This window comes from Ailuropoda melanoleuca, chromosome 12, assembly GCF_002007445.2.
Source record: "Ailuropoda melanoleuca isolate Jingjing chromosome 12, ASM200744v2, whole genome shotgun sequence".
Classification (NCBI taxonomy): domain Eukaryota; kingdom Metazoa; phylum Chordata; class Mammalia; order Carnivora; family Ursidae; genus Ailuropoda; species Ailuropoda melanoleuca.
In genome coordinates this window covers 38,954,342-38,967,005 of record NC_048229.1, presented here as the reverse complement: position 1 = coordinate 38,967,005, position 12,664 = coordinate 38,954,342, and the positions used below count along the sequence as shown (strand labels likewise).

General features: G+C 36.7%; 1 protein-coding gene across 5 annotated transcripts in view; it reads right to left on the bottom strand.

The window, feature by feature from the left end:
• Positions 1 to 12,664, bottom strand: part of ZNF568 (zinc finger protein 568) — a 50,857-nt gene that overhangs the window by 5,793 nt on the left and 32,400 nt on the right. For all 5 annotated transcript variants that reach the window (XM_019793251.2, XM_019793252.2, XM_034638298.1 and 2 more), the window contains 2 exons: positions 8,564 to 8,690; positions 8,201 to 8,296 (listed from right to left, as the gene is read on the bottom strand). In XM_019793251.2, the coding sequence (XP_019648810.1) occupies positions 8,201 to 8,296; positions 8,564 to 8,690 (223 nt within the window). The remainder of the gene's footprint in view (positions 1 to 8,200; positions 8,297 to 8,563; positions 8,691 to 12,664) is intronic.

Genomic DNA, 12,664 nt, shown 5'->3' with positions numbered 1-12,664 from the left:
AACTATAACTATACATACTATATATACATAACTATAACTAACTATACATAGAGAGAGAGAGAGAGATACCAGTTTGGGCCCTCAAGGGACATTTGGCAATGTCTGAAAGATCTGGAGATATTTTTGGCTGTGATAACTTGGGGAAGTGGGGAGAAAGGGGATTGGTGCTCCCATACCCAATAAGTAGAGGCCACAGAGGTTGCTAAACATTCTACACCCTACTTAAACATCCTACAATGCACAGGATAGTCCCCTACAGCAAAGAATTATCTGGCCCAAAATGTCAGCATTGCCAAGGTTGAGAAATATATATGGATTAAGCAAATAAATATTTTAATGCAGTAAGGAGCTATGATTTGTATAGAAGATACAAAAACAAAACAAAAAAGGTAAGAACAACCCTACACTCTTTAATTTGAATTGGATGTATCAGTACACATATATTTTTTTCTTTCTGAATAGTGTATTTTCCTAGTTTTGTCCACTTACAACCTCTATAAACAATGACAACCTTGTACTAAAGAGCAACTATTGTGCCCAGATTGTGGTCTCCAAATAATTTCTTATTAAAGGAAGCAGGGGTTTTAGAAAAATAGCTATTTTATGTCTGCAGCAGGAAATTTATAAAATTAGCCAAAGAGTCCTCTGGCTAATATGACAATTTGAGCATTAAAATAAATACTATATATTTGTTAATAATATGGACTTACTAATAACATATAAAATATATTTAAAACATAATTTATATATTTTGTAAATATATGAACATTTTTAAATGTTTTTCCATATATATCATCTATATGCACTGAATCGTATTTATTTTGATGCTCATTATATAAATTTATAAAGACCTAATGTGGCAAACTGGAGAATGCTAGGACACCAATCATTATTCTCAAAGATTTTGAAGGGGGCGCCTACGTGGCTCTGTCAGTTAAGCGTCTGACTCTTGGTCTCAGCTCAGGTCTTGATCTCAGTGTCGTGAGTTCAAGCCTCAGGCTGGCCTCCATGCTCGGCATGGAGACTATACTTAAAAAAAAAGGTTTTGAAGGAAAGAAGTCAACTATTTCTCTTTCCTGCCCTGTGAAAACTATATTTCAAAGTAATCAAACAGTTATTGACAGAATTTTTTTTAAGATTTTTTTTTTAAGTAATCTCTATATGCAATGTGGGACTCAAACTCATAACCCTGAAATCAAGAGTTCCACGCTCCCCTGATGGAGCCAGCCAGGTGCCCCTTGAGTTCTTATGGGAGAATTTCACCTTATAAAAGCAGAAGGAACCTCTAATAAGATAATGGATCTAGCCAAAGATTATCAATGGCTGTTAAAAGCCTTAAGTGAAAAGTTAATACGAATCTTTAAAATAGATGGATTCTGATTCACAACACATGAATCTATTCATCAATTTTTTAAAAGATTTTATTTATTTATTTTGAGAGAGAAAGAGAGTGAGAGCACGGGGAGAGGCAGAGGGAGAGGAGAAAGAGAATCTCAAGCAGACTCCACGCTGAGTGTGGAGCCCCATGTGGGGCTCAATCCTATGACCCTGATATCATGACGTGATCTGAAATCAAGAGTTAGACGCTTACCCAACTGAGCTACTCAGGTGCCCCTCTACTCATCAATCTTAATACAAAAGTGGGATAAACCAATCTGATAAGATGCAAGATGATGTACACAGCTCCATCCACGAAGTAGCCTTGCCAAAGAACTGAACTTGAATACAATAAGGCCAGATTATAGGAAAAATGGAATAAAGGAGTATGTAAAACACCATGAGGACGCAAACTGCCAAATCCAGTATGTGGGACATTCTAAAGAAGGGGTTGGTAAAAAATAGTGATAAGGCTATCACTATTTTTGTGCAGCCTGTAAGCTAAGAATGTTTTTTACATTTTTAAAGGGTTGTTGAGAGAAAAAATATGAGACAGAGACCTTATTTGGCCCACAAAGCCTATTTATTATCTGGCCTTCTAAAGAGAAAAATTGCTGACCCTTGTTCTAAAAGACAAATGACCTTGGGGCACCTGGGTGGCTCAGTCGTTAAACGTCTGCCTTTGGCTCAGGGCGTGATCCCAGCGCTCTGGGATCAAGCCCCGCATCAGGCTCCTCTGCTGGGAGCCTGATTCTTCCTCTCCCACTCCCCCTGCTTGTGTTCCCTCTCTTGCTGGCTGTCTCTCTCTCTGTGTCAAATAAATAAATAATATCTTAAAAAAAAAAAAAAGACAAATGACCTGGATTCTACGCAAATAAAATGTGTGCGGAAAAAATGGGTTGGGAGGGAAGGGGGGGTGAGAAATGCTTATGAATTAAAACAGACCTAAGAGATATATCAACCAAATGCAATGTGCTAATCTTTATTTAGATCCTGATTCAAATAAACCAACCATAACAATATATTCTTGAGACAACTGAGGAAATAGAAACAGAGATTAAATATCAGATGATAGTAAGAAATTGTGTTATTAGGGGCGCCTGGGTGGCACAGCGGTTAAGCGTCTGCCTTCGGCTCAGGGCGTGATCCCGGCGTTCTGGGATCGAGCCCCACATCAGGCTCCTCTGCTATGAGCCTGCTTCTTCCTCTCCCACTCCCCCTGCTTGTGTTCCCTCTCTCGCTGGCTGTCTCTATCTCTGTCGAATAAATAAATTTAAAAAAAAAGTTGTGTTATTAGGTGTGATAATACTGTGGTTATTTAAATAATTTCACCTGTTAGAGATACATACGATGGTATTTAAAGGTGAACTGTAAAAGAGTTTAGCAAGCAAAACCAAAACAAAACTGGGGGAGACAGATAAGAGTCTGGCAAAATGTTGATCACTGTTGAAGCAAAGTAATGAGTACTATGAGGATTCCTTATACTCTATTTTTGTATGTTTGAAATTATAATAAAAATTTTATATTTATTAAGAAATAAAGATCAATACTAAAAGAAATAGCTAAATAAGTTGAAATGAAAATAACTGCCTAAATGAGGTAAAATGTGAAGTCAGAAGAAGGGACTGTCATAAGCCTTGTATTTCTATGATTTTTAAAAAGAAGTACATACATTACTTTGAGAAAAATTAAAAATACATATTAAAAAGGAAAAAAATAATATAAAAGGTAACAGTAGCATTAGGTTATAGAAGCAAATTATAACCCAAGTTCTCATTACTTTTGCCTAGATTAACTACCATATGATCCTAGGAAGTTTAGTTCTTGTCTGTTCTGCAGACAACAGGCAAATTAATTTTCACAAGTTTTAATTCCCTTATTTCTGTATAAAAACACTTGAAAATTAGGCTGTCCAAACTAAATCCAGCCCCAAATTGGTAATAACGATGGAGACAGCTTCAACTTTCCATCTAATTGCAAGTTTTTCTCATATATGCTTAAAGAACAAGGCATAGAAGTATCCAATGAAAAGATCACAAGGCAAGTCATCTTTGTTCAAGATCTGATTCACTGCATTGTTCTAATAGCAGGTGCTATCATTTTATCCTATGTTCATTTCTCCATGCTGAATCTATCCTTACCAGCAAATCCTGTTGTGCTTTGCTTTGTTCTTTCTTCATGGCTGACATACTGTTACTCAAAATGATAATATTCTTTTCTACATTATTAGCTCTATAATGGTTTCTGTAGATTCAACTGTGGGTAACTTAAAATTTAGATAATTAGACATTTTTTAATATTTATATTCAGTTATCTTCTAAGTACCTGCCTATGAACTACTGTTGTAATGTGACTGCCACCGAACATAAAGCAAAACTACAGCTATAGTTTAGTGATTAAAAAAGGGAAAAAATATTTTTAAAAAATTTAAAAAAGTAAAAAAGGGGAAAAGTTGAACTAAATTACCAATAAAATTTTTAAAATACAGAAGATGGCATGAAGGTTGGCAAAGTTCAGACTTCTCTGACTCTACACTAGATAACCCATCCTCCATTTCACTAATACCTTAAGGTCTCCCCTTTTCCAATCAGGCTATGCTTCAAATTTTACCCCATGAACATGTCATGATAATTTTACTCTCCAAAATTTATGTTTCGCTTTTTTTCTTAATGTTATGTTTTTCTCATTTTTATGTATGTATGTATTTATTATTACTATTTTTTAGAGAGAGAGAGGGTACACGTGCAAATGGGGGTGCAGGGGGAGAGGGAGAGAGAGAATCTTAAACATGCTCCACGCCCAGTGCAGAGCTCAACAAGGGGCTCAATGCCAGGCCCCATCTCATGACCCTGAGATCATGACCTGAGCTGAAATCAAGAGTCAGACACTCAACCAACTGAGCCACCCAGGCACCCTTGTTCTTCTCATTTTTTAAACAAGTCTAAAGAATTTACAAATCTTACCTTTAAATTTTTTTCAAAAACTTTCTCAATCTTGTTATAACTTCTATAGCCCTTCTCTTAAAACTTTTACGGCATTTTCTGTTTTAGTCTGTCATTTGCTAAATAAATGCTTCACATGCAATTTAAGATTTCAACAATATCTCATGTTCCTCTGCCCTGTCTTTTTATTCTGACCTGAAATCCTCTACATTTACTCTGAAGGTCTTCAAATAAATATTTTATTTATTTATTTGTTTGTTTATTTATTTTTTAAAGATTTATTTTTATTTATCTGAGAGAGAGAGAGTGAGCACGTGAGCAGGGGGAAGGGCAGAGGGAAACACAATCCCAAACAGGGCTCAATCTCACAACCCTGAAGACCATGACCCGAGCTGAAATCAAGAGTTGGACACTCAACCAACTGAGCCACCCAGGCACCCCAAATAAATATTTTAAAACAACAAAAGCAATAAGAAAAATCTCTCCAAATATAGCTCTACACCAATCAATTTATGAATCATTAGATGAAGAATAAGATAGTCTTTCTTTTGGTGGATTAAGGCTCAGAAATCAAGTATGAAAACATATATAAACAGTATGTTTTAAGACTCCAAATCACTCTGGTAGACATAAACTAGAAAGTTAGCTCAAAAATGATGGTAGATCTATAATGGCTAGAAGTGTTGGGGACCATTTATTAGAAATTGAGTTCCAAGTTAAATGAACCAGAATAGGTAAGAACCCTCACAATTAAAGGCAAAGAGGTGAAGAGTTTCACAATATTGGAGACATTAAATGTTGCCATCTGTAGTTAAATACTGATTTAAAGGCAGGGACACAACTATCATGAAGGTACATAAAGGAAAAAGGATCTATATGTAATTTAGAATGGCTCTGGATAATGTCCAGTGAGAGCTGAAAAAAGAAGTCATACAAAAGACATTTCCTAAAGGAATAGGGAATAAACAATAAACAGCAACTGAGGAGTATCAGAATCTTTTAGAGAGGAGCAAAGAGACATTTTCAAGAAGGGTGATCCATGGGATCAAATATAGCATAGAGGACTCCTTGTTTCAATATGGTCGAATTAAACATCTCTGTCTCCTCTCCTCTCTCTGCAAAAGCGAAGAAGAAAACACATCGTCAGTGAAACTAAAAGGGAGCTAAACTCCAATTCCAGAAAATAAAGACCAGAAGATAGATTGGACCATGTAGGAAAGAAACTCGGAGATAGTGGCTGTTCTCTCTCATCTCAGAAAGAAAGCACAGTGAACAGAGTTCCCCCGAAAAAGAAGGTACACTCTGTGGGAAGAATGAACTAGTTACTTTTTCAACAGTGGGATCCAGATGTGTTGACACTGGTGGCAGGAACATAATGGTCTTCATCTGGCCCTGTCAAATGGTAGAGAAGACAGGGCTAAATAAGAAGATGCAAACCAGTCATTATTCTTATATAAGCAGTCTGTTGGCATAGGAGAGCAGAAGGGATACTGCACACTAGAGGAAGCATGCCACTGATAATTTCTGATTTGGAAGAAGTAAAGGGCAAACCAACTCTCAATACAAAACCCTGAAGGATAAAGGAGGTTGATATGAGTGACAAGGGCTTCCTATTCACTCAGAGCATTTTTCTGGATAATCTTCAACACTCTTCTGTAAATAGTTGCCAGCAAGAAATAACCTCACTTAAAGACGAATAATGGTGATTGTGAAAAGAACCTACATCAGCTCTATATGATAATGTTAACTAGAACCAAAAAACATGAACAACCAAATTGAAATGAAAAACTGATACTGATTGATCAATAGGCCTCGAAAGTTCTAAAGCTTTAAAGAAAGAGAAACCTATGAGCATCCAAGGTAAACAAATCAAGTCACCTGTGAGGGGAACCAATCAGGCTTCAGATGTCTCCAAGCAATATTCAAAGCCAGGAGATAGTAGAGAATTATCTAAAGTCTTCAGAGAACAGTCTACAAAAAAAACTATCTAGAAAAAAGAGTATGACTCAAGAATTTTATACACAGCCACATAATAAAGGGTAAGAAAAAAGGTATTTTCTTATGTGCAAAAACTCATGGACTCTAGTTCCCACTAAATTTATAAGTTCTATGAGGAAAGGACTTTGTTTTGTACACTGTTACATGCTCATGCCCAAAATAGTATTTTATTTTTATTGTTACAACTATAAATGTGGTTTTCTTTCCTTTATATCTTCTACTTGGTTGTTGAAGTATATAGGAAAGCTATTGATTTTTATTTGTTAATTTGATATCCTATCATAGCACTAGATTCTTTTATTATTTGTTATACTTTTTCAGCTGATTCTCTTGTGTTTTTCAGGGATACAATTTTATTTTAAAATAAAGATGAGTTTATAGATTCCAATGGCAGAAAAAACAGACAGAAAGTACAGTACTGACTTTTTTCTCTTAACTGATATTTAGGTATAAACTTAAGAAATATACAAAAGCTATAAAGGGAAAACTTGGAAAGCATTTCTGAAGGATACAAAGTAGATCTGAACAAAGACAGAGCATGTTCTTTAATAGAAAAATCTCAACATTCCAAAGATATCAAATCTCCAAAAAGTTAATTTATATATCTAATATATTCCCAATAAAAAGTCCAATAGGTTTTTCTCTGGAAATAGGGTTGTATCTAAAATTCATATGGTAAAATAACAATCAAGAAGAGCCAGCACAACTCTGAGAAAGAAGTGTATGCAACTGGGAAAGAAAGGGACTCAGTGTTAAGGATAAGAGGGAGACTTACTTTTTAATGTATCTTTTGGATTATTTATGTTCTTTAACCAAGTGTGTATATATAGATATTTTTTTGAGAGAGCAATATATATATATTGAAATGCATGTATTTTTTAGAGAGAGTGAGCAAGTGGGTGGGGGAGGAGCAAAGGTAGAGAGAGAGAGAGAGAATCCCACACCCAGTGTGGAGCCCAACATAGGGCTCAATCTCATGACCCTGAGATCACGACCAGAGCTGAAATTAAGAGCCGGATGCTTAACAGACTAAGCCACCCAGGTGCCCTGAAGTGTGCATATTTACATTTTTAAAAAATTAATGTAATGGAAGGTGGGAATAAGTAGCAACAGGGCACCAATTTCTAAGTCAGAAACTTAAAGCTACATGGGATTGTGAGGGTTGTGAAGTACAATGGGAATTGTAAGTACTGTTACAGAATACATGTCTATAGCTTTTCAAAATGGAAAGAAATTCAAGGAATTTAACTGTGAAACAAATATACCTTTAAATTACTACACATCCGTGAAATACTGAATGCATAAGGAAATAAAACTAAAACTATGAACACTAAGGAAAAAGAGAGTTTAAAGATCATAGAGAGGGACAATAATCCTCAAAGTGAGGCCATAAGTGAATTAGAGAAAGTTGGCATCCTGAAATCCAATGGGACTACCAGCCCTCTAAAATTCAGAAAAGGAAGATAGCTCCAGTATAGAGAGAAAATAGTATCTGGAAATGTCACAGTAATCCAATCCATTCATATTATCTGTCACTCTAGAACACTAGGGCCTTTAAGAAAATTTTGGGAAATGATGGGGTGCCTGGGTGGCTCAGTCAGTTAAGCGGCTGCCTTTGGCTTGGGTCACGATCCCAGCGTCCTGGGATCGATCCCCGTGTCGGGCTCCCTGTTCAGCGGAGAGCCTGCTTCTCCCTTTCCCTCTCCCTCTGCCTGCCGCTCTGCCTACTTGTGTTCTCTCTCTCTCTCTGTCAAATAAATAAATAAAATCTTAAAAAAAAAAAGATGTTTAAAATAAAATCTTGGAAAATGTGAAATGGTATCAACCACATGAACAACTGTCATGTGACTTTCTCATTCAGAGCTGCCTTTTTACTTATTCACCTGGACAGTGCCTCCCAAGCATTTCTTCCTCTACCACCCATGGCTCCTCTTCCTGCTCCAACTTGAAGATCACATCTGGTTTGGTGACTTGATAACCTATTACAGGAAACAGCAAAGGACTTGGATGTTAATGCTGGAGACAATCATCCACACCTTGGGCTGAGTCTTAGGGGCTTAAGGACCTATGAAGGATGAGGACAAAGGAATTTCCAAAGTGAGACAAAGTAATTAGGCTTTACCCTGAAGATGAGTACATACAATCATGTAAAGAAAAGGAAGGCTAAATTCACCTGGCACATTAAAATCTTCATACACTTAAAAAATGGAAAGGAATTCCATGAAAAAGTACAAAGCTGCCCTTACCCACTGTGACTAGGTTGCTGTAGTTCTCTAGCATCACATCCCGGTACAAGTTCCTCTGAGCAGGTTTCATTTGCTGCCATTCCTCCTGGGTGAGGTCCACAGCAACATCCTTAAATGTCACTGTTTCCTGTAAAAACCAATCCTACTTAACACGAAGTCATCAAACTTCAACGCGGTGGTCAAAATATGTAAGAACTCATGTACATCATGAACTCAGAGATCACAGTTCATTACAAATTGTGTATCAAGTCTTCATATTTACTTAATCTTATATTACACTATGAGGGAAAACAAACCATAGTAGAAATATCCTGTAAGACATTGATTATTGAGTCAGCAAACTTAAGCATTCATCATCTATTATGCAGGACTAAAGGTAGTGGTCACTGATTTGTACTGGTCTGTGACAGAATTGACAGAGTTAGACATGACTCACAGGAAACTGTCTCAGAACCTGTCCAAGTGATTGTGTGACCTAGTGAGAAAGGAAACATGGAGAAAGTGGGGATGGAAGAGAAATAAGGCAGGAGGAATGAGGAGAGGTATGAAAATCTGAATATGCAAAATTTGAAATTTCTATAGAACTTCTAGATGGAAATGTCCACTATGCAGTTAGAGGTATGAAGAAAGATGAGAATTAGCCATCTACCTAAAATTGAGAGCTGAATAGTAAGAGTAGTTGTAGAGAACATACATAGTGGGTAAAGATCCAAGGACAGAATCAATAGTTAGGCATCAAAGAAAGGGACTCAGGTTTTTGTTTCTTGTTTGTTTTACTTACAACCAGAGGTTGAGAATTAAAACCATGACAGCAATGTAACAGAAGCCAAGAAACTAATGATAAATTTCTGGAAAAGAAGGTTACTTGATCACATATATCTAACTCTTCCTCCCCACTTAAAAACTTCAATATTCAAATAAAGAAGTAAGGAAAAAATCTTTATCTGTAAAGGCTCTAAGATAAAAAAGCACCCATGTATCCCACATTTGGGAGAATTTATTCAAGAAACAGTACAAATAAGATAGACAAAACGGGAAATAAAAATGAAAATCACCAAAGGCTGGATTGTAACTAGTGGGTTGTTTTTTTTTTTTTTTTTAAGATTTTATTTATTTGAGAGAGAGAAAGCATGCGTGTGCATGAGCTGGAGGAGGGGCAGAGGGACAACCAGACTTCCCACTGAGCAGGGAGCCTGACATGGGGCTCCATCCCAGGACCCTGGGATCATCCTGAGCCAAAGTCAGACCTTAATGGATTGAGCCACCCAGGCGCCCCTGCACTTAGTGTTTCTGAGACACTGTCTCTATGATCTATGATCATTACTACTATCAACATTATCATTACTGTCATCTATTGAAGAGTTATTATATACCAGGCACTGTACTAATTTCTTTAGATATATTAACTTCTAAAATAACCTGGTAAGATTATGCAGTGGCTACTATTACCCATTTAAAAAGTAAGGAGAGGCACCTGGCCGGTTCAGTCAGTAGAGCATGTGACTCTTGATCTCGGGATTGTAAATTCAAGCCCCACAATGGGTGTAGAGACTACTTAAAAATAAAATCTTTAAGGGGTGCCTGGGTGGTATTGTTGGTAGAGTATCTGACTCTTGGTTTCAGATCCGGTCATGATATCGGGGGATCAAGCCCTGCATTAGGCTCTGTGCTCAGTGTGGAGTGTGCTTAAGGTTCTCTCTCTCCCTCTTCCTCTGCCCTTCCTGCTTGTGCTGTCTCTCTCACTCTAAAATAAATAAAATCTTGAAAAAAAATCTTTAAAAGTAAGTAAATAAAATAAATAAAAATGAAAAGTAAGGAAACCAGGTTAAAAATAACTCTTCCAGGGTCATAAAGCTACATATGTGGTAGAGCTGGGATTGCAGCCCAAGCAGTGTCACCACATTTTTTCTCCAGCTCAGCAGGAGTCGTCTCAGAATCCCACAAATATCCTGATTCAAGATAGACAACTGGACACACAAGAACTTGTGCATTTGAAACCTCTCTTGCTGAGACAAAAGCATATGAAATCACCAGTGATGGGAAACTACAGGACAAATATCTTGACCAAAAAAAAAAAAAGATCAAAGGCAAATGATAATGGGACATCATCCTCATTTGGAGAAGCAGACAGAAGTCAGATTGAGCAGTAGAGAAGACTGAAGACAAAACCAGATGTAGAAAACTAGCATCTGGTGCAATGGTTTCACTAATTAATCTATGAGCAAAAGCAGACATAAAATATTTTTTCTGTCACTACCCAATATTGTATTAGCCAAATTGCCAAATAAACTTACAAAAACTAGTATTTAAGATTTTAGGTGAAGAGTGAGGGAATATTCATTAAAATAACTTTGGAGCAAATTACCTGGTATGTATGAGTCGGTAAATGTAAAATCAATTTTACACTTAAAAAAGTTATAAATACATACATACATATCTATCTATCTATATCTATATGGATGGAGATATATATCTATATCTATATCTGTATCTATATATATCTCCATTTCCAAAAACAGATACCTTGATCATTTTAATAAATTAGACAAATATTTGTCAAGCCTAAATCCAGAAAAGTAATAAAATGTAATAATCCAAACTTGGGATATAAAACAAACATGTAATAAAAGATTTTGAGAGGAATTCTACTTCAGGATAGCAGTATGAGGCACTCTATGGATGTTTCCCAGTAAAACAAGCATAACTGGTGAAAAGTTTTTTTGTTTTTTGTTTTTAAATTTTCAGTCTCTGGAAATTGCCCTAAGGGCATAAAGCAATGGAGAACAATCTATTCAAGAAAATCTATTAAAACTTGGTAAAAACTGTGGCAGACTGTGGCATTTAAGTCACATCTGCTCCCTCCCTCTCCTCACTCTAGCTCAGCTTGAAAGAAGTTCCATCGGGGTGGGTATGGCTAAGAAGACAGGGCTCTTTCTTTCCTCAGCTACCATATCCATACCAATCTATGGATATGGTGGTACCTTGTTGGGAAGGACAAAAGCTCAGCATTCTCATTCCAATTCAACTCAAGTTAAAGAGGCTAAATTTCTAATGTTTGTGGCCAAGCGGTCAGTGGCTCCTTTCCTCTAGAATGGAAGCTTTACCCAAGGAGTGGCAGGCCAAAACTACTGGAATATTTGTCCTTATCTCAGTTCACTTTTAGGACAGAGGTTCTACACTAAAGTAGGCAAGTCAAGAAGACCAGAGGCTGCCATCTCACTAAGAGCCCAGAGTCTTGGCTCAAAGATTTTATCCAGGGAGAGAGGCAGCTCATAAGCAGAAAGAATTCAAAAGCTCTCCCAAAGGGAAATGAACTTATTTGAAACAGTGGGCAAAGTTCAAGATTAAGGTCATACTCCAAAACAGGAGATTTTGGTGGTAAGCAATTAAGAGGAGCCAGGTAGCTTCTTCTTCTTCTTTTCTTTTTTTAATTTTATTACATTAGTCACCATACAGTACATCATTTGTTTTTGATGTAGTGTTCCATGATTCATTGCTTACGTATAACACCCAGTGCCCATTCAATACGTCCACTCCTAAATACCTGTCACCAGGCTAACCCATCCCCATACCCTGCCTGGTAGCTTCTTTTAGTTAAGAATAACAAGGTAAAACATAGACCAATTCAACAAAGAGAATCAGGAAAAAAGACAACTAAAAAGAAAGAAGTCAGAAGAAACCTCGAAGACTTGCCTCAAAAACTACCCCTGCCTGAATTTACTGAGATCATACTGTGGAGCAATTTATGCTCCAGGCATTGTCAAAAACAACAGAGCAATCAGTTGGCAATTAGTAGATGTGATACCAAATAAGACAGACAACTTAAAAAAAGAGGTAGAAGAAATGGATAAAGAGAGAGCCCTTCTAAAACCATCATCTTCCTAGAGTGAATTTGCACATGCCCAAGGCTATACCTTCTGAGGTGTGACCCCAGAAGTGTCACACTATAGGGGAAACAGACTTCACTAAAATAAAATAGGCAAGGCACTAAACAAATGCATAAGTAAACAAAAATAAAAGCAACTCTTAGAAAACGAGGTATGGTCATCAGTATCCAGAATTGTTATAATATATAAAGTAAGTGTTCAGTTTTTTTTTATT